At 38.7% G+C, this 22786-nt stretch overlaps 2 protein-coding genes across 2 annotated transcripts; one reads left to right on the top strand and one right to left on the bottom strand.

The window, feature by feature from the left end:
* The first annotated feature begins 175 nt into the window (after positions 1-175).
* On the top strand, positions 176-4001 carry LOC140941376 (LIM domain only protein 3-like). The gene is made up of 3 exons (XM_073390368.1): positions 176-782; positions 1309-1525; positions 2545-4001. The coding sequence occupies exons 1-3, from the start codon at positions 779-781 to the stop codon at positions 2780-2782; spliced, it is 459 nt and encodes a 152-aa protein (XP_073246469.1). The 5' UTR covers positions 176-778; the 3' UTR covers positions 2783-4001.
* A 3918-nt stretch (positions 4002-7919) lies between these two features.
* LOC140941372 (N-acetylgalactosamine kinase-like) lies at positions 7920-22734 on the bottom strand. Its single transcript, XM_073390363.1, has 15 exons — positions 22603-22734; positions 19834-19922; positions 19261-19384; positions 17815-17890; positions 17455-17526; positions 16350-16433; positions 15714-15772; positions 14310-14349; positions 13960-14043; positions 13103-13177; positions 11922-12010; positions 11159-11234; positions 9617-9769; positions 9301-9395; positions 7920-8561 (listed from the first exon to the last, which is right to left on the bottom strand). The coding sequence occupies exons 1-15, from the start codon at positions 22692-22694 to the stop codon at positions 8354-8356; spliced, it is 1416 nt and encodes a 471-aa protein (XP_073246464.1). The 5' UTR covers positions 22695-22734; the 3' UTR covers positions 7920-8353.
* Positions 22735-22786: the final 52 nt, after the last annotated feature.

Below are 22786 nucleotides of genomic sequence, written 5' to 3'. Positions count from 1 at the left end.
AACCAACCCGGCAGCGTGGTTGTGCGACCTCCTATAACGTAAGACACTGAAAAGAACTTTGGTTATTTAAAACCGGGAATTGGATTTAAAATTCTAGGTTTACAGGTACGCCTCAGGGTATAAACAAATTCCAGGCGATATTTCCACATGTCGATCGTGTTGTTAATAGAAACCAGAGAGAACTGCTAAAAGCCGTTAATATTTTAAGGCATCTCCGACAAAATGTTAATTAGGTCCTTAAGCAAACTATTTGTCACTTATGTCTGTGAAAAACATTAGTGGCACAATGGGTGAGATCGGCTCGTCAAAATATTTGCTCAGAGAAGTTGTAAGTTTTTGTTGTGCCAACATTCGCTATTTGCGTTTAATAACTTTCTAAAGTGAGATAGTAAGTCGTATTCACTGGTGATCGCATAAAGTGTAGCTATTTGTAAATGCCGTGAAAGATTTGATCGATACCACAGAGGTGAACTCGAAACCTCGAAGTATCAAATGTTGCTGGATGGACAAATGACACGTTAGCGAGCGTGGAAGCACTAAACGAAACAATAAAGTTGTCATTTACAGAACAAAGGAAAGCGACCTACTTCTAGTTGGATTTCGATTAACGAAACAATAATTGACAGTCGAGCTAATGGACAGGAAATGCGAATATATAGACATTGGTGATCATCGAATATCGTATTAGTCGGTTTCCTGACCCAAGAAGCAAGCTCGTATAAAATCTTGCTGACTTCTACGACTGTAAACAACAACGGAAGCGCGTAAAAGCGAGGTTATGGGTAAGTGAATTGTAAAGTACTTGTGGAGTTGTTTGAAAATATCTTACACGAGTCTTCGACCTTTGTGTAGTACATGCTATCAGATTAGACTTAGAGAGTTAGTAAACACGTTACCAATAATGGCAAATCTAGAGAGATTTATATCTAACAGTGGCCGCTGAATTGCTTTGTATCTGTTTTTCCCGGCTGTGACACTTTAAACTGATGTGTCTCTGTCGCGCGAGGGTTTCAAAACATATCGTGGTCGCACGATGGCGTCTCTGAACACGTTTCAGCTTCCTCATTGAAACGGGCCCAAAAATTAGCTATTTGATAAAGGAACTTGCTACTGTTTCTATAAACAGACAGCGAACAGATGCTTTTAAACGTGCGTTGATAAAGGTGCTTGTTTAAGATTAAACACTTTGCTCTCTTAAACTGTTAATACGAGTTGTTCTGTAAGCGAAACATCTTGTTTTGCGGACTTTACTACCTCCAGGAGCCATTTTCTCTTTTATTAATAAGCTACACTTTTTTGTTCTTTTAGCGACTGAGAAGTTCGATCTTCTCAAGGTGCCCCCGAACAAGCGATTATGTGGCGGTTGTGGATGTCCTATAAATGACCGATTTCTTCTCAAGGCACTCGATCGCTTCTGGCACGAAGACTGCTTAAAATGTGGTTGCTGTGAATGTCGTTTAGGCGAAGTAGGTTCTACGTTGTACACGAAAGCAAATCTAATCCTTTGTCGAAGGGATTATTTGAGGTTAGTATTGTCAAATGTACTTTCACAGCTTTATGTTTGTTCTAGAGATTTGAGATAGTGTATGTCTTCCTTTCAATCACAGACTCGTATATTTAGTCTTTATTTTATTTGGCTAACGATGACAGATTCTTTAAAAATTCTCGTAGGAACTTCCAATTAATTACTTTTGCGTGCAAATAGAAATTTCTCATTTTAGAAGCGTTTGATGAAAGCTTTAAAAAAATTAAAATAACCTTTTTACGCCATCACGCTTAAGTGCAATTTTTACACATTAATAAATCTGCCTGCCCAGGCTGTCAGGAAATATAATCTCTTTTTATAGTACTTCCTTCCACTGTGTCATTTTCGTAGAATATTGCAAAGCCTTTTAAGCAAGGAGCTGTAAAAAATAATCATCAATTTACAGGTAGTTCCATTAAGAATGCTTTTTGGCAATGGCAACTTGATGGCAATTAGCGACTCCTGAAAAGCTTCTAATGTTAAATTATTGATTGGCAAAAGACAAAATGACTGGGATGAGCTTTTTTTAAACTTTAATTTCGCTATCATTTTCAAGCGAGAGTAAACACTTTTTAATTTCGCCAAGTTACTGGCCTCGTAAAATAGAGTTTAAACTCATGAAAAGTTTCTAATAATCAATTATTGATTAACGCGAGCAAAATGATTGGGATGAGCTGTAACTTTCTCTCTGCTCTAAAGGCGAGTCAACACTTGACTGGACTCGTAGAGTAGAGTTAAACTTGAACTTTGTGGAAGAAACTCATTTTAGTATCGACCATCGCTAAGAAAGCTAACTGCTGCCGAGCAGAACTATGTTCGTCGTGCAATATTTTCTAAGCGGAAATTGTAGAACTTTTTCAAATTTATATACCCCAGCACTGTAAGAACAGGAGATATTACAATTAGAGAAGTCTCTAATCAGCTTTGACCTTATGCACCTCCGGATGTAATCAAGCATGCACTTGGATGGAGTAAAGATGATTTTGTCAATTGTGTGTTTATATTTTGTCCTCTTTTAGATTGTTCGGGACAAAAGGTTTTTGCACGGTCTGCTGCAAGACAATTCCGGCGTTTGAAATGGTGATGCGAGCTCGAGAAAACGTCTATCACCTGGAGTGTTTCTCTTGCCAGCGATGTCATCAGAGATTCTGTGTTGGGGACAAGTTTTATTTGTTCAACAACCGAATCCTTTGCGTCAATGATTACGAAGAGATGATGTCTTATGGAAAACCAGATACTAAAAGATTTATTGTCTAGTTAAAAGGAGTATCCCCACTACGAAATTAATTAGAGGATGACTCCGGGTCACGACACTACGTACATCATGCTCCCACGCCCCTCTTCGAAGACCCATATTTCGAATTTCTTTCGTTCTTTTTTCGCTCTTTTTTCAACGTCGTCTCTAACAGGAACGGCTTTGCATTTGCTCCTGAATGATTTCTGATGGTCTCTGCTTTGTGGTGGTTTTAATTCCCAATCCCAAGTTCGTAGTGGATTTCAAGTCATGTTGTAACATATAACAAGCAAGCAGGGAAAAAAAAGTTGGGGCTCTTTCTTTTTAACAAACGTCGTTGACTCCTTTGCCCAGCAAGCTTAGTTACTCCTAAAAAGGTCTAACCAACCGCCTAGTACTGACTGCATAGCAGACTGTCCCACAGGAATGTACTACTATTTGAGTAGGACATCGTCCACGACCATCCTTTCTTTGTATTAAGGTAAACATAACCACTTTTTCACGACGTCACTGGTGACGTAAATCAAGTGGAAAGGCTTCTTAAAAACTTCTAATTACCATTTTCATTAAACTCGGTGAAAAGGTTTGCATTAGATACTGAGCTAAGATTATGCTTTTTCCGCTGAATCTTCAGCGTTGATGAGAAAATTTTAAGTGAAAACTGTGGAGGTTAAATAAGAACCATGTGTATTTGCACTAGGTAGAATGCAATTCTAAAAAAAAATTGGTTTTAGCGGATGGAACTTTGCATTAAGCGATTTTCTTTTACCCAGATACAAACAGTTTTGTTATACCTGCGGCAAGCCAGGAAAAAAAATATAACTATTGCGCTTTATCAGTTAAATGGTCACAATGAATTCATGATGTGTCATTAAGGCACTCTGGAATTCATCGATGAGTTAGGATACAACTTGGATCCGATGAATTCTAGAGTGTTCTATAAAAGAGAGAGAGGTAGAGAGAGACAGATGAAAAAATACACAAAAATCGTTGTCGTAAATGAAGGATCCTAGATAACTGAGTGAAAGGTTTCTACAGAATTTTAAATTAGAATTCCCTGCCGAATCATGTGGACCCGAAAAGGAGTTTCTCTATTGGAGAGTCCCCTATAGATTTTTGCGCAAGGAAATCAACCCACGTTTTTTTAAAAGATTTCCAAATCACTCGGTGGGGAAGAGTAACTGCAAATGAGTAGTGTCTCCCCGAAAATGTAATAAAAATCGCGTGAGTTTTGAGTTTTCAGAGGAAGATTTGGTTCTGCTTTAGTCATACCTATAAGTGCGAATGAGATGGTATAAATGAGCTTCGATTTGGCCTAGGGCCAACGGAAAAGTACTATTGGAAAATATCATCTACGATTAAGTTACGTTATTGGTAGTCATGAATTTGTTGCTTTTAGCGTTAAACAGTAAATGGAATAGAAAATCAAGAACTTTATATTAAGGGACAGCACACATGCTACGATGCCCACCTAATACTGATTAAGCTGTGAGTCCTGGCTTTCCGTGCTTAGTAATAAAATGACTTCAGCTTTTCATTTTTATCTCCATTTATTAATGACATTCAAGTGCAACAGGCATTTTATGAGGCTTGAGGAATTTCCACAATCCAATGTTCTGATCTAATCTCATTCGTCCTTAACGTGAAAATTACTGCTGAGATAGAAATGAAGGATTTAAATCTCCGTCTTATTTGCAAAGAATAGAGTATTCTTCACAGATTTTGGGTTGCCCTGAAACAATTACTAAGGTAAAAATGATCCATCGTAAATGCCAGTTCAATGCATAGTTCAGTGGTGTCGAATACAAAATTAAAATATATCCTAATTTCATGAGTCTTCAAACGGTCGTTCTTTATTAGAAGAACAGTAATCTCCCATTTACTGGTCGGCAGGGTTCGCACAGTCTTAAAAAGTCCTTGAATATTAGGGGAAGTCCTTGAAAAGTCCTTGAATTCCATTTTTCCTTGAAAAGTCCTTAAATTTCTGAGTAAGTCCTTGAAAAGTCCTTGAATTTTCTTAACTTTGAATGTGGTAGCCTGGAAAGAGTTTCTTGATGCTTTTTGGTTGTCCAAGACAGAATGTAAATCATAGCTCAGAGAATTTAAAGGTTATTTACATCAAGCGTTCTATGTTTTATGCAATAAATAACTATCAATTTAACACAAGTGAAGCAAAACAGTTCAAACCTTAAAGTCTTATCAGAATGGACTGGGAATGTGCATTTTTGTACAATCTGTGAAATTATATTTCTAGTAAGTGGTCCTTGAAAACTTAATATGGTCCTTGAAAAGTATTTGAGAAATGGTTGCAATTTTTTGTATGAATCCTGGTCGGGAAGATCGAAGGCCCTGAACTCGCAGGGTATATAAAAAGAGGGACCAACAGTCCAAGGGAGCGATGGATCGCTTGTATTTTGGAAAAATAATGCGCAAACGTTTTGTTGCAAGTCTCTTATAAGTTATACCGTGGTTTTTGAAGTACCTGAACTCCAAGAGATTTCTAGTTTTTGAAATGCAATGAATATCACGGCTAATATCAGAACAAATGACTTCTGAAATTACTTATTCGTATTCCGGCATACGATCAACCCAACACTCCCCGGCCAAAAGTACCGTACCCTTTCTGACAAGATTTCATTTTTCATATTGTCCACACCCCCTGAAAGAAGGCCACCTTGAAGGTCTCACACAATTGTCTTTTGTTGTGGAAGAGGGCTAGAACTACCGTCCAGGATAGCCTGGGCGGGTAACGTTCTTACGAACAAGGCGCGAACCCTCCCCCCACCCATCTCTCTAACGTTCTCGCCTGTTCGCTTGCTTCACAAGGTATGTCCAAAAGAAAAGTTCTTTCTAATTTTGCCACAGACCCCTAAAAAACACCTTTTCGCCCGGGGTTAATTTGTGCTGGGTATGCTTTTGGGAAAAAGTAATTTTCGCGATCCTAACTTAGTAACTTTCTTTTTAGGCATCTACCTTATAAAGCCTTTTAACTAGGTCATCCCGAAATTATTTGGCACATTGGTTAACTTAATGAAGTAAAAAGCTTCCATTAATTTTCAAATCTGTACCTACGTGAATTTTCTGATCCCCTAAATCCCGAAAATGTGCGATCCCATTCTAGTAACTCATCTTTCACAAAAATAATTTTAATCATATAACCAATTTCAAAGTGTCTTCGATCTATGTTCGCAGTGCCGAACAGGCGGCGGGGTATTCCATCTCTCCAATTAGCCATGATCAAAAAAGCACGGATTTCATTAAAATAGTAGTTAATTGCTTTATTTTTGCGGCCCGACCAGAGAAAAGAAAGAGTGGTGGGCGTTCGGCTCTAATAGAACATCAACACCTAACAACGCAAAACAGCTTTGGAATTAACAATCAAGACAAGAGCTTTTGTCATTAAGAAAAATAACTTAACTCTTCCGCCTCTTAAAGCAATTAGCGAGAGTGTTTTTTAACAAACTTACTATATTTAAACAAGAAAGGATCTTGATTTCATGTAGAGGAATGAGTATTGAAATACGCATTTAGCGAAAAAACACATTTGCGCGTGAACTTAAGGAAACTGTTAAGTTTGTGTAAACACCATTTTTTTATTTCGCTATTTCGCACAGTGGATTAAAAAATAAAAGGTAATTTCCTGGCGCCAAAACCGCAGTATATGGCACCGCGTATCTTAAATAAACAACATTTGAAAACAACCTGTTGTTTTATGAGGCCGCTGCGCTATATAACTACAGTGTAGAGCTATATCAGTATCGATGGATTGTTAATTCTTGTTTATTATGCTAACAAAGGGTAGTCAAAGGCAATGCGTAAACACCGGCTTACGAAGTCTGCCTTTACGGTCTTTTAAGACAATCATTGCCAACTCTGGATTTATTTGTAAGCGGGTTACTTTAAGCAGACGGATGTTATTTTTAAGTCTGCACTATATGTCTTTTCGGTGGCGTTCGCAGCAAAAACGAATGGAAAATTTACACTAAGAACGCGGTTTTTGATCAAATAGACAAACTCAAAGCAAGGGGCACACATACACCAACCCACGGCATGAAGAGTACCTCACGCATGCGCACAGTCACATCACTCGGGCAGTGACAGACATGGACAGCTGTTTCGCCCTGCCTTACTGGGGCTTCATCAGCATGGCATGGTCAATGAACGGGGGAGAAACCGTGTATCAAAGACCCTTTGAACAAACAACCGGTTTGTCACTAAACCTCGTCCCAGGCTCTCTCGCTTCTTCCCGTTTTCTGAAGCTGGGAGGGAGTTTATGGAATCCACAGGACCCATGCACAGGACCTAAACTCTTTCTCTGTTAGCAGCAGCTTGTGATGCCTTCAACTTCTTTCATACCGCCTAGGTTTCTCTTATTAGTTCGTCGAACAATCATTCTTCTCATCGAGTCTGCTGTCCGCGTCAATCCCTGTGCGTGAAAGCTATTTCTGACATGTTAACTTTGGTTTTCCCTTTTGCCTCGCGCAACTGCTGGTAATAGGTCCGGGATATCTCTTAAGAGGAGCGGAAAAACTGCAAATAGGTCGGTCATGGGACGAGAGAACGCGCGAGCACGCGTGCGACAGAGAACGCGCGAGAGAGCGGCGAAAAACAGGCCTCTGCGGAGGAGAGAAGCATGCGTAGCAAGCGTTTCCAATCGAGTTATTGCACGAAAGTAGGAGCGAAGGAAACCAAACAAAATGGAAGGGGGAGGGAAGAAGAGTAAGGTTTCCTTTCCTCCCCTCTATTCCTCTTTTTTGCTCTCTTCCCAACTTTCTCGACGATCTTGCGCGGAAACGCTTGCTATACGTAGGCTAGAGAGAAGCGACTCCCCCAAATGCTGGTAGGTTATGCCTTTTTAAGCAAGGCAAGAAGATGTAACAAATACACGAACAAGTTGCTTATATTTGATGCGCGGTCGATGTTTGCTACCGACAGAAATATGTTAAAGGTTTGTTGCTAACTTATGCAATGGCTCCTTGAGGGTTCGTTGGCAGGAATAAGTAGCAGCTTCTCAGCTCAGCCCTGAGTTGGTCAGAAATAGCCAAATAATGCTCGATGCCACGAATAGGTCAAGGGAGAATAACCCATAATAACTGACAAGTTCACATGAACTGAGAAATCAAAGACAAAGAACTAAGTAATATTCAAACAATTCTCAATAAGTTACATTTCATAGTATCAGTTTTGTTAATCTATTGCATCTATGGCATTCTATACCTATACATCGAAATGCTACAAAATCTACCTAAAGATATATTTTTATTACAAGAATTCACGAAGAGTTTCAAAATTCAGTAGAGCCTATTAAACTAAATAAAAATAAATGAAAAAAAACCCGGCCATTTTTTTTAAAGGTTTTCAAAAACCCAATAATAAAAACCCGGGGAATGAAATTTTGAAAAATAATTTACCATGCCTATTTTAACATGTGTTGTGTAGTAGATGCTTTTATCGTTCGATACAGGAGCCATAATCGGGGTATGACTATGGCTCCTGATCATTCGATACCTTCTCAAGGGCATAAATCTTTTTATTTTTGTAAACTCTTTACTTTGATCATGAAAATAAAGTCATCTAAGCCATTTAAATGTCTGTTAATCAAGTTTTAATATGGCAGCACCACTCCCCGGCTGAGTAGCAAACAAACTCTCGGACACCCGGCTGAGCCTGTCTGGATCGCCGGCATAATACCCATCACGCACTGCTTCCATAAAATCGTTGAGAGAAGCAATGGGTACCAGTGAGACTGTGCAACCGCCCCAACCAGCACCTGTGAGCCTGGAGCCAACTGCTCCAGATTTCCTAAAAGGAAAAGGGTAAGAAGAAAGAAAAAGCTATTGGTACGGGATCGTGTCAGGTGTGTTCACACCGGACCACGCCGGCCTCTTAGTGTAAATGGATCGGTTTAGACGCGAACAGTCTGCTCAAGCCTAATCTGAGTTCTTACCAGTCAGACAGGCGCAGAATTTGCAAAATTGCGTTGCGTGTCGAACCGATCTACAAACTCAGACAAAGTTGCTGGGACATGTCGAGACATCTGGGAAAAGCTCCCCTCTCAAGTCAAGCTAAGGCTGAAAAAAATTCGAGTTTAAGATTTGATAGACTACGAGTAGTCCCCCATTTTTCCTCAGGGATAGTAGAGCGATCGAAACGCGAGCGGGCGTGAAAATAACCCCACGTGAGAAAAGGCGACACGCGGCGGGGAGAGAGAAAAATGTGTCGCCTTTTCTCGCGTGGGGTGATTTTCACGCGTGCTCGCGTTTCGCTCGCTCTACTATCCCTGAGGAAATATGGGGGACTACTCGTAGTCTAAAGATTTGATTGAAAATCTCCGGTTTTGTTGTTCTTTGTCTTGTAAACGGGACGGAGTTCAAGCAAGTGTTGTGTCTAGTGCTGGTCCGAATAAGATCGCCAAAGACAGTGTGTTTGGCAGAAAAATCGAGCAAAATAGGATTAGGATACTCAGTTATTGTGAAGTGCGCTTTGTAGAAAGGAGAAGGGACAAAATAACTACGGATCGGATATTTTAAGTGTATAATACCTGCACAGGGACACCAACTGATCCAGTTCTTCACAGCTGCACTCGTACATTTTACTACAGCTTTCATGACTTTCATTCATAAGTCCGCCCAAAACCTGAACAGAATAAATTAATAAAATGAAATAAATAAATAACATGAAATAATAATTCCGATGCAAATAACTAAACAGTCATTGGAATATAGAAACAAGAGAAAAGAAAACGCTAAAACGCAAAAAATTAATAAACGCCGATCGAATAAATGCAGTATTCATCCTTTACCCGTTGATTACATAGAGAAGATAAAGCTTTGACTAACATCCACAAATGTTCTCACCTGAATAGCGTTAGCAGGTTTTTCTTCACACACGCTTTTAAACTTAAACACCCTAGAAGCTTCAGAGTACACATGCATGGCACGATCATGGAGCTTGAAGCTGTTGACGCCGGCTGTTGAAGGACTCATGCACCCACTGATTAGCTCATCTTCCTTAAAAAAAACCATGTATACATTGAGATACAATGATGTTTAAAGTGGTTCCTGGTCTATCAACCATACAATGTCCACCCTATATAAATTATTATTTAAAAAGCGACAGGTCACTAGACAAGTTAGTGCCAAGACAAACAAATACCAAGACACTTTTATTGCAAGTACTATCAGAGACAGGAACTTTTTACCAAATAGAGTTGTTGAAGAGCAGTCAGTGGAAGCTTTGAAAAAAGCCACCAGGTACCATGTTAAAAAAAACGCTGACCCCATTATTATTCTTTATTCAACACGCGCACCTTGTCTCATTTTTTTTTAACACTGGCACATACACATTTGCCTCTGCTGTGATAGACTATGCCTTTTCCAGATTACACAATTAAAACTAGAATTAGAATCAGAGGTGTCGTAAAAAAGAAAGGAATTTGCTAGATCAAAGACTAACAACTGTTTGCTTGTAGATTATGAAAAAAAAACTGATTTCATTTTTACTATCGCAAAAAATACCGTTGCAAGTGCGTAAGAAAATTCAGTTTGATGAAATGATGAATATATGAATTTCACATGTTTGAACTGCGGGAAGAAGAAATAACTACAGAGGAGATCATCACAGTTTAAGACGCAACTTATGCAGTTGCGAAAGGAAAGCCTAAAAAAATTCAGGCTTGCCGAGATTCGAACCCTAACCTCTGAGATACCGGTATATTACGAATCAATTAAATGACCAGGCCCCAGTTGGCTTGCTAGGATCGCAGAGGTCAGGGTTCCAATCCCGGCAAGCCTGAAATTTTTCAGGCTTTCTTCTCGCAGCTGTATAAGTTGCGTATTAAGCTGTGATGATCTACTCTGCATTTAAAGTTTGGTTCTTTGCACATTCGTTTACGCACGTGATAGATTCTGAGAACAACATCATGAAGGTAAATGACTGTACTTAGACCGCGAATAAAATTCAAAATCAACATGAATGATCACAGGATTTGTTAATGTATACGTCATTTGAAACCTTTGTTACTCTTTTCACACATGGCCAGGACACAGGCAGGTACTTTTTGCCCTCCAGTAGGCGAGAAATCATGTCATGTCTCCCCATTGTCTAACTGGTAAATTGACGGTTGTCCTACAGGTAAGTTTTTAAAGCGTCTTGTGGTGTGAACAGCAGCCAAAGATCACTGCTTCTAGTATCATAGCTTTCCAGTGTTAGCTAATGAATGAGCGCCTTTTTGTTAGAAAAATACTCCAACAATATGACAAGGATTTCCGTGGTTGGGCCTTTTGGGCCTAAGAATTTTGGTTAGATAAAAGCCCTAGCCAAACAAAAACTCAGTTTGAATGGAGTGCGTATGTACAACGAAGTATCAGGAAACGAAGACTTAAATCCTTTCAACATACCGTCAAGCCAAAAAATTGGCAAAGTTCTTGTTTTGTGTACGGTTCAGTGTGAAGAACTGAGTCTACCATTTGTACCCTACCTCGGAGATAAACAAAAATAACATTAGCTACATAAAGCTGCAGTAAAACGTGCAACAAAAAAGTACAACTTGTTTTGCAACATTGTTGCAGAACGTGTTGAAAAGCGATGCAGCGTTTTTTAACACCCACGTTCAAACCTGTCTTGCAACAAATAAAGTTGCGTGAATACTGTCTTCTGATTGGATAAAATTACGCGGGACTCATACCATATACGGGAGTTACGTCACTTGCTGCAAAACAAGTTTGCCTTGAGTCGGTAAAACGCGCAACATGTACAGAGTTTGTTGCAAAAAGTAGGACTAATTTCTACTTTCTGCAACAACTTTTTGTAACCCGCGACAAACTGATTTGTTGCAAAATAGTTTTGAATGTGGACGGTAAAACGCAACATCGCTTTTCAACTCACTTTGCGGCAATGTTGCAAACAAGTTGCACATTTTTGATGCCCGTTTCACCGTATGGTACCTAATAAGGTGTATTCTGGCTTGCTGCTTTCATATGGTCACCCGTAACGTTCATAACGAGGCAAAAGCATTTTCTTTCTAGTAACTTAAAAGTCAAATTTTCTCTCATTAGGGAGAAAGGAAAACGAAAGATCAGCATCGTTAAGTACGTATTTTTATATGGCGTCAACGTAACTACATCTGTAGTTCAAGTTTGCCTGCGCTTGGTAGCGGCTTACATTTCATCCAAGGTTTTCTTTTTGCCTTGTTGCACCTCACTCAAACGGCGCACATTCTTCCAGTCAAGTCCGCTGACTTTGGCCAGTACCTGTCCAACAAAAAGCAGAAAACATGTAACCTCTGTACGGCGCGGGAAAACCGCCGAAACCTGTGTAAAGCGCGGGAAAATAGTAAGCCGTTACCCGATGGAGGCCATGTCAGAAAAAAATTAGCGAGAAAGCACACTACTTCTTAAAGAGCGAAAAATATGTAACTAACCAGGATAGGGGAAATGTGGATGCTTACCGAAAATCCCGATTAGGCTGCCGAGGGGCATAATCGAAAGCGGTTACCATTATTACTATGCCTCTGTTACAAAAACGGGGCGAACATGTGTAGGACTACCTCGGAACTTAATCTTGAATTTTAGGTGTAGTTTCCAAAAAATGACCTGACCATTTAATAATTCCGTGTAGAATTTTTTTCGGGATTTTGGGCTTAGTGATAAGCACCCGGCCCATGTTACAAGCATAGGTAAATACAGTAAACACTGATAAACGAGGTAAAACATGTTATAAAGCTTGCATTACTGGCGTTCTTTTAGGGCGTTTTTCAGGGCGAGCGCGAGGGGGGTTTGGATCGCGAGACACACGCGACGAGAAAAATGTTTTTCTCCGCTTTTCCCGTGGCGCGTGTCTCGCAATCCACGCCCACCCCGCGCTTGCCTTTGCTCGGCTAAAAAACGCCTAAAAATAATTATAATAAATATACCACCAGCTACAAGTTATAATGGCATGAAAAGGAAAGCGAATGCATCATATAAACGAACCTTTCTTTGCATTGAAGAGGTTTCTAAATGTAGCCGGGGCCCAGGCTCCTTGGCGAGGGAAAATGCGAATAACGGAGCACAAACGTGAAAAATTAGCAGGCGAGGCGAGCCAAGTAATGGGTTCTACTCTCTCTATGCGCTCACCCTGTTATTCGCTTTTTTCCCCACTAAGGAGTGACAAACATCAATTTTCGCCTGACATAGGCATAACATGAGAATTAATGAAATGATCGCCTTGGGGAAAATGTTTTGATCTTTCATCAAATTCTCTCAACTAATGTTTTAAAGAAATGTATGGAGATCAGTTTGGAGAATTTGTGTGTGGATATTTTGGCTTAATGGGTTAAGGACGTTCTGCTTGCTGTATGATACCTTGGCTGCTAGACGACACTCCACCACTCTAGCGTTAAAATGTGTACCAGCAGTAGCGGATTTCTTCATCTCCACCTGACATGGATTAAACAAAAACATCATTCTGCATTTTATACTCTGTTACAAATGAAGACGACTGGTTTCTAATGTTGCAAAGGCAGGAAAAGAATTGCTTGCACAAAATCGAGAGCATTTCGTTTTCTGCAGCACAACTACTAAAGAACATTTTTTCAGTCAAGTCGTGGTTGCAAAGTGAAACATGGTTGCTTCCACGGTGTTTTACATAACGAGGTCAAAGCTGTCACTTTTAGGTTTTATTTTCAACGGTATCAACCGGCTGCGGCATGTCTTTGCACTTGTAGAAACCACCATATACCGTATTTACTTGATTAAATGACGCCCTCGAATAAACGCCACAGCCAATCAATGAATGCGGCGTTTATTCGAAACTCGGTACAACTTGGTATCTACACTATCCAGAAAATAAACGACTATCTCGCGGCAAAAAAGCGAGAGATTGGAACTTGAAACATCTTCCTGTTTTACACACTATTTACAGATGATTTATCACAGTTGTTGAAATAAAGGCAGCATCGGGAACGCTAAGAATTTGATAATGTGGCGTGTAATCAAATAAATACGGTATACTGTATACAAATTGGTTGTTTCATTTTGGAACTCAGAAACTACGTTGACATAATACATGTCGCTTTCTTTAAACTGTTGACGTTTCCGTGGTTACGTCCCATGTCAATTTATCTCGGAAGGAGGCGGTCACACACTTGGTTCCATTCATCTCCAGGAAAAAGGCCTGTAACCCCTAGCTAGTAATATAAAAACTGACTACAGATCCATACCAAACTATTGGCAATCACAAACACTATTCCATCTGGGAGAGTTACATCATATGCTCTAATAGGATCAAACTCAATGTGCTTTGCCTAACAAAGAACAAATCAAAGAAAATTAGTGTATCAGAAACAAGAAAGGAAACTTTAGAGTTAACGCTGTGCAAACAATGTCTGTTTGTGGTAAACTACTTGCTATACTTTTTGTCTCTTAGTATCCACACACTATCCACTGAGTGATTTGCGGGTGGAACACACAAAAAATATGAAAAAGAGACTTGTAAACTAAAGTACATTTGTAAAGACATATGGAGCACAGGCTTAGTGTTGCCTGTAATCTCCTCCAAATGAATACTTACAGTTCCTGGCTCGGCCAAAAAGGAAATAGACTGGTCCATTCTGCGAAATACAAGAACATATGAACTTTCAATTGCCTAAGGCAGCAAATGTTTTTTTTTGCAGCATACGGCGACGGCGACAGCGAAGTCAAGGAGAACGGCAAAAAAGGAATAGGTTTATATTAGCAAAACAACAACTTTTCACGTGCTTCACGCACGTGCATCACGCTCTCCCATCACTGCGTGAAAATGCCTAATTTCACGTTTTGTCGAGGACATGAACACAAGACAACGACTTTCTTTTTCTTTTCCTGAACTTTGATACAGTCTTTTAGAATTCAACTCCAGAAAAATTTATCAACATTGGACGAATTGAACGAGTTGGAATAAGCGCGATAAAGTTTGAAGTAGCGCGAATTCACTGAGAGAGCGGCGGAAATCAAGCCTACTTTTTAAGTGACGTTTTCGTGGCCGTCGCCATGGTTGTTGCTTAAGCTCCTTAATGAAAACAAAACCTGCAACTTGAGTAGTGAAGGAAAACTGAACAAAAACTTGTTTCGTTGTCAGATTTCCGGTTTTGCAGTTCTTAGAATAGAGTCAAAATGTTAATTTTTTTCTTTAAAATCCCAATATTATTTCATCCCTCCTGGAGAAATGTATTTTGGTTAAAATCGTGGGTAAAAATTGCAGTGTTAGGTGTGGCTGGTATGGAGGAAAAAATTGTTTTTATTCAAACTATCAGAAATTTCGAAAATTCATCCATTCAAAAACACAATAGCACTGCACTTTCAATTTTTCACACTTAGGGTGCTCGATAAATGATTACAAATTATTGAATTTCAAAATCTGCACAGTACCGGTAATGACCTAACTAGCCTGTTCCAGGCTTCAAGATAGTAATGTGGAGAGATCATGAAAACTGTTGCAAAAAACACACGTGGGCTGGGGAGAGAGAGGTTGATGGACCTCTTTCCAACGCCGTACATTTTCCCATATCATGAACATCCTATTTTTTCCTGGACCTTGGGCGCTTTCCATTTACCAAAAACTTTGAGAAACTTCCATGGAGAGGTCTATTGAGTGAAGAACGTGTTCCATTTGACACAAGTTCCATTTTCTCAAGCTCTCGTCACCAAAACTTAAGATAGCGACACAGATATCGCCGTGAATAGCCTGGAACTGACGATTCCTTGTGAAAACTCGTAAATGGAACATGCATTTCCACAGGAAAGTTTCCAACGGGAAAACAGGACTACCTTTTCAAAATTCCACTTAATCCCGGAAATTTTTTCGGTGGAACGCACGGAAAATGTGTGTCCCATTAACATCCCAACCGGAATTTCCGAAATTTCTTGGTAAACGGAAAGCGCCCTTTGTTTTCGTGACGTCCCACTATCTAAGAGCCTGGCACAGGCCTTGACCTACCCTCCTCCTTCAGTTCCAATGTACCGCTCACATTTTGTGCACACCTCTGCAAGTTCATGCTAATTACAACAACAACAACACCAATCAGAAGTCAGCTACAGTGTACATTCTGTAGCTGTATCACTGAAGTATAATGTAATGAAAAATTAAAATAGCTAGACACTGTTATGACTGGTATGTGGTTTTCATTTTGAAAGTGACTAACACTTTGGTTGCAATAACATTAACAGCAACTTCAGCGTAATTAATTATTCCTATAGTCAATTCCAATGCAACAGTTACTGCAATTTTCCTATAATAGGCCATTTGCACGATGGCGTCATTTTACAGACCAGAATCCTTTTTGTTTTTTCTTTCATATTCAAAGCGAGGTTTGAATAACAGAAGCCTTAATTTGCACAAGAAAGCAAATCCCTGAAGGATTCTGGTTGTAGTAGTAAAATGATGTCATCATGCAAATGGCCTATTTCCACTTTGCTAGAAGACAAAAGGGGCATTTTTCACTTTTTTCTTTTCTACAAGCCTTAAACATTGTAACTTGTCTAATGAATTTGTGGGTGAGATACTGGAATCACTTTACAAACAAACTGTCAAGTCTAACTGCAGTTTTAAGACGAGAAGAAGTTATTAACCGACCTTACTCAATTCCAGTCCATTACCATGCACTGTTGCCAGTCCTGAACAGCAGACAAGCGCTGATGAGCTGGACAAACCTGCACTCTTTAGGAAAGTGAACAGAATAATAAATTTCAATGAAAGTATCTTGGTTCATTGATAGATACATAATACATAGCTAAAGTTTGAAAAAAGAGGGCTTGAGAATAAAGAAAATAATAACCGAAGACAATATTAAGACAATAAATAATGAAGACCATTTTAAAGGATCCAACTTATCCTTAGATAACTTCTATAGTGCCCTTTCCTCTCATTATGAATTTTAACTGTAAATAGGTACAGGTGTAAATACTATTTATCTATAGCTGTATTTGTGACATATCAAATATTAGATTTCAGGTTAATTTTGATTTAACTTTGGTTGATTCGCAACCTGGCTTTAAAAAAGTAACCTCAAAATAAATTTGACATGTAACATCTATATAGATGGCTATAACACCTAACTTGGGCAGGGGGAGGAAATCTTTCACACTAGATCCCAAGCAAGCACAATCCAGTTAGACAGAAAATTCCAGGGAAAATATTCTTCCACTACCCACTTGAACTTTCTTCAAAATATTTTCACAATCCTCAGGGTCTTCACAAAAGCTTTAATTTCTAAACAAAATTAATAATGCCTAGAATACCATCAGCAAAAACAAGAAATGGGGGAAGAAAAGGGATCAGGGACTGGAGAGAAAGCAATGGAAAAAGTTAAGGGTTCAAAACTGTCTTAAGATTTTGCCTTCTGCACACTGGCCTAAGCTTTGAAAGCTGTTGTTCAGCTTCAGGAATAGAAGCCGCTGATGACATTTGACTTTTAAACAATGTTTTGAGTGTATTTGCTTCTTTACAGAAGGTTATGACCAGAAATCACTTAGCTAGATTCAAAATAGGTTTTTCGGTAAAACGTCCCAAGGAGAATGGGTTAATTTAACTAAAATAATAATAATAATAATAATAATAATAATAATAATAATAATAATAAGGTGTTATCAGTACCAGTGAAGGAGATATAGGGAGAACACATTTGGCTGTGCAGATATAGGGCTAAAAGGTTAAATGGAAAACAAAACAGATTCCATACCTTTGGTACATTTCCATCAACTAAAAGATTTAAGCCTATGGGAGATGTAATCTTCATGTAATCCACTAAACCCTAAAATAAAAATGATGGATTCATCCTTCAATGTTAAGTTCTGACTTGCACGTTGAAATGGCATAAACATCTCAAAAGATCTCTGCAATCCTTGAGTTAAACCTACTGACCATAACTCACATTTTATAGAACAAAACTGTCCACATTTTGCACTTAGAATTCTTAAACTAAGAAACTTTGTCAAAGATATCACTAATTTTTTTAATCAACCAGTCACTAGTAACAATGATCATTTTTTATCTTAATGAAAAATTTCCTGAGGAATAAGCCAAGATTTTACATGCATACCTTGTATCCACAGAGAAAATAATGGTACCACTCTTTTCCATCTATCTTGTACTCTTCACAGCTTACACTAAAATCACTATAAAACAATAAAACATTATAGGATAAATACTTCCATGTACATGAGAGAGCCCTAAAAGAGTACAATACATGTAAACTTTTCACTTGACTCGAATGCTAGAAATTAAAGAAAGCAATTAAAAGAAATCCCGCGAAGGGTTGGAGAACACTTTTGATTGACAGTAATGTCTCTCTCTCTCACTCTCTCTTCATGGACACTTTTATAAGACGATGAGGTCGAGTCTGTTCAAATGTTGGATAGCACTATCCCCTGGATTAATCACTATCCAGCGGATAAGTAGAAGGAAAAATACCCACTGGACAGAAATTTATCCGGTGGATAGCGGTATCCACCGTTTGAACAACCGAGGCCTGTTGGCTAATCTGTAGGTGTGGTGGGTCAGACTCAGACACAAGGCCAGTCTGTCTCAGATACTGTGTATTGAGTCAATGATGATGATGATGATGATGATGATGATGATGATGATTACAAGATCAACACCTTCCTAACATTATTGAAATTTAACATGGTACCCAGTACCTTTATAAATGGATCATGTCACACTATTAATTAATTTGTTACTGGGTATCTTTTGGAAAAACTAAAACCTATCTTTGCATTAATAGAATAATTCTATTCTATTATTCCAAAAACAATGGTCCACTTTTGTTGTTAAGACTAAAAAAAAATATTATTATTCATTCAAAATATTTCCCCAATTCTTATTGGCTAAAAGCACACGCATAATTCACCATAACCAGTTAAATATACTGATGACCAAATTTGGGAGAATTTTGTGTTTAACGAGGAAATGACGTCAAAAACTCGGAGGGTGACATCTGCTATTTGGAGAATATCTGCGGAGCTGGACAAACCTAAATGTACACTATCAAAGATGAACTTAACATCGATGCAGATAAGCATGTTTTAGCTATGTTTTAAACTAGGAATTATTTTGAATGAATGATAAAGCAATTAATGAATTCGGCTTTTGTAGGATATGAACAATAAAGCAGATCTTGGAGGGTGTTATCCACCTTGGGCTTCAGCCTCGGTGGATACCACCATCCTCAATCTGCTTAATTCTCCATATCCTAAGAAAGCCGAATTCATTAATTGCTAATTATTTAATCATCATCATCTGTCATCGGTTGCTATGGATGGCAAGAAAAACATTGTTAGTGATAGTGCTCCCTGATGAAAGTTTTTAGATAACTTATCTTTTTTATAACTCTACAGGGGCATTTTGTGTATAATTGGGTTAAGGCTGTAAGTAATGGCATTTGCAGAGAAATGACCTAAAAGAGCAATATCCTGATGACATGGCCCTTTTAAGAGAGGATTTTTACTACTCAAGGGTTTATAGTAAGTTTCTTATGCTAACTTACTGAAAGCTGTTGAAAGTATTAGACAAGTTGAGCATCTTCTTATCATTTTGTCCCACTGCTATAACAATATCCTGCTCCACGGCCATCGGTAGAACACCATAGCCACAATAGTCAATATGTTCTCCTAATTAGCAAAACAATAATAATTCACAATAGTTTGCTGTGCTGTCAGTGATAGATAAAATAATTATAAGAATACAAGATTAGTAAAGATTTACTAAGCCCATACAGGGCTCAAAAACAGTCTCATCCAGTAGTTTGGGGCAATTTGATTTTCTTGAAGGGCAAGTAAATTTAAAAGCTTATTTGCATAGTAGGCAAGGCTCCAAACAAGTCATCCTCAAACAAAATCATTAACTAAGACAAGCAAGAAGTGGCCTGGAACAAAAACAATGGGAGAGCTGCTTGCCCAAAGGACAAGCTGGAATTCAATTTTTTTTTCGAGCCTTGCCATAATTTAATTATTAATTCCCTTTATTTTTTGTTAATAATTAATTTAACAAATAATTGCTTTGAATTCAACAAATTTGCGAGTTGACCACAACTCATAATAAACCACCTATTTCTGCTTACCAATAATATTGACTCTCCCAGGTGCTCTCGCATAGAATTCTGGGTCACAACCATACTTTTGCTGAAATGTTTCTTTAATCTTCTGATATCTAATGAATCAAGAAACCAGAAGGGTGAACTTTCCAAATAATAAAGCATGAATCCCGGGGGGAGGGGGGGAAGGTCCTACGGTCCTAAACCCCAACCCTATTTAAGGATGAGACAAACAAAAATTTTTACCCAATTTAAGGCCCTAGTCCGAAAGGTGACACCCTATTCAAGAGAAAAACAGAAATCAAAAATGTAATGGTAACACATAAACTAAACTCTGATCTGGTGGTTTTTTTTTGGGGGGGGGGGGAAGGGAAAAAATAGGAGTGCCTGATACATTTCCTTTACAAGTGGTCTGCTGCCCCCTAATTAAGGCATCTGTGAACATTGTGTTATTGTGTCAGATTTTACCTGCAATTCAAGTGGTTTGCAATGAAGACGGTTAATCGAAATGTATTTGTCTGCTTTTCAGGCAAGCAGTGGGTGCTAAGTTGATACAGTAGTCATTAGCGAAAACATCACCAGACAGATATTAAAGAACAATTTAACACTGCTGTTATTGCGAATCTTGCCTTATCGTTGCCGTGTGGTACCTTTGTTCAAACCGTCAAGTCAAATAAATTAATAATTCATTTAAAACAAAAGTGGAACAACAGAATTGTGTATTTTACTGGAAGATATGTCAAAAGTCTAGGAATTTACTCTGTGGCAACAAATCTTTCATAGTCTTATCAGGGTTTTCAAAATGCGCCGGCGACCGGCGCTATCACCAGCTACTCTGAGGTTTTCGCCGGCTGTAAATTGCTGGAGAAAGGGAAAAATAGAGGATTAAAAAAAAGTTGTAAAGTAGAAAAAAGAATAGAAAAAGAAATTGTTTTCATCATGTCCTGAATGTTCTTTTTCGTGATTTTGAAACGTGTTTTCTAATCCACTCCCGATTACTTCTTTCTTTAGCCGTAATATGACACAACGAAGCGCATAAAAATAGCGTTGATGCATGCGACGGGTTTGTTTACCTAGTCTTTAAAATAATCGTTCGTTCACAATGAAGAATAAAAGACACGCCGAAGCTTTCGAGTGGTTTTCGCACTCATCTGGTACGAGTTTGCGTTTGAAATCGAATCAAATGAAATGCGATGTCTTAAAGTACCTATCTTACAATGTACATGAAATTGGCTGACAAACATGACGCATTCCAAAACGTTGGTTAATTTTTTCAGACGTGTAGAACATCATTTTCGTTTTTCATGGATTGATGCCAATAAAAGAGTTGTGCATGATATGATGAATCTTTCAAGGAAAGTTGTCTGAAACTTCATTCTTATACAGAAAATTGCCCGCAAGAAAAGCATTTTTAATTTTCAAAGTTTGACTTGCGCACGTGCCGATAACGCAATGCAACCAAAGGAAACAAATAAAAATTCCCGCTCTTGGTATCCAATTACACTTGCTCAATCCACACTTGGTCTTGGGAAACTTGAAAATTCGGAGTTTATATGAGAAAATGGCTAAACGACAGTCCTCTCTGGTCAACTTTTTTAGCAAAAGAGCAAGAAGTGAAGGTGCGTTTGTTGATATTATTGATACAAAAGTGTTCTAAAGTAAACTAGTTTTTGTTAACCAACAGTAAGTTTTTTCTTCCCGGTGATTTTACGGTAATTTTGTCACTCTTAATCTGTTATCATTAAAAAAATCTGAGAAATAGTAAACATTATTATTGTAAACAAACAAATATGGACCTAACATGTACTAGGATATGGCATCTAAGAGAATAATGAAATGGGGAATAAAAAAAAACAAAATGATGATGTTCATTCAAAATACTCAGGATTGTTAGCATTGCTCTCAGGAGAGCGAATTTCAGCTAGCGCGAAAACCTCAAATCTGTTTTGTTTCAGGGGGCTTCGCCCCATGGACCCCCAACGGGACGCTGCCCCTGTACCCCGCTGGGTGCCTAGGCGGCCCCCAGACCCCTTGCCTCCTGGGGGACCTCCGGCCCCGAGTGCCGCCTACTCACTTTAATTCTCCGGCTACTTCAAATCATTTTGACAACCCTGGTCTTATTAAAGTTTGCAGTAGTGCAGGTGTAAAATAGTCAATTATTATTGTTTTACACAGTTTCATGCAGTTGAACTTGACCGGGAATGAGGAACAAGGCATGCTGAAACTGAATGATGTATAGGATTTTTCAAAAGATTTTTTTCATCTCAGTTGGTTACCCCTGATACTTCCCAGAATGGCGATGGTCAGCATTAGACAATAGAGTAGTCTTGCAAACTAATGTGCAAATCTCCTAAGACATTCGAGTTTATCCAGAGTAATTAAGATTTTGTGGCAAACAATTTACAACCACGTTGCAACCAAATTAATTAAATAATAAGGCTAATGTTAAGAGCGCTCCCAGGGATTTCAGATCTCAGGGACGTTCTGATCCTATAAGCTGGGCGATTGAGAAACAAACCGCACCTTGTAATGTATGCGACTTTATAAAAACTTTTGAATCACCATGCAATATCAAAAGGTATATATCAAACAATTTAGATTACATGTAGCTAATAAATATCTTGCTTTTGCAGATCGCCTCACTTCGCGGTTGACAAAAAAGAGTATGAGCTCAGCTCTTATACGGGCCGGAAACACGGAAGGGTGCACATCTCTATGTAATAATTATCTAAAATATACTGAGGAAAGTCAACGCATGACCCTTGCACAGAGAAAAAGTAAGCTCATAAATCTCACCTGGGGGCCACTTTTTCGGTTGATCCTAAATACACCTTCTCCAAAGAATGAAATAAAGGAGGGCTTGTTTCAACGCGCCTACTTTCCGCCATGTTGTTGTTTTTAGAAAAAGATGATAGAAGGCTGGAAACTAGTAAAGTCCTCGTGAAAACGAGGTTTCTTATCGCCTAGGACCGGAACGAGG

Source organism: Porites lutea, chromosome 6 (genome assembly GCF_958299795.1).
Source record: "Porites lutea chromosome 6, jaPorLute2.1, whole genome shotgun sequence".
In the NCBI taxonomy this organism is placed as follows: Eukaryota; Metazoa; Cnidaria; class Anthozoa; order Scleractinia; family Poritidae; genus Porites; species Porites lutea.
This window is presented reverse-complemented; position numbering and strand designations above follow the sequence as displayed.

What these genes read in the sequence shown, in the direction of transcription:
- LOC140941376 (XM_073390368.1), top strand. An exon ending in TGTCGAAGGGATTATTTGAG is followed by an intron (nt 1,526 to 2,544) that starts GTTAGTATTGTC and finishes GTCCTCTTTTAG; the next exon opens with ATTGTTCGGGACAAAAGGTT.
- LOC140941372 (XM_073390363.1), bottom strand. Translation starts at nt 22,694, where the DNA reads ATGGCGGAAAGTAGGCGCGTTGAAACAAGCCCTCCTTTATTTCATTCT. An exon ending in TGGGAGAGTCAATATTATTG is followed by an intron (nt 19,385 to 19,833) that starts GTAAGCAGAAAT and finishes TTTGCTAATTAG; the next exon opens with GAGAACATATTGACTATTGT. An exon ending in AATACTTTCAACAGCTTTCA is followed by an intron (nt 17,891 to 19,260) that starts GTAAGTTAGCAT and finishes ATTGTTTTATAG; the next exon opens with TGATTTTAGTGTAAGCTGTG.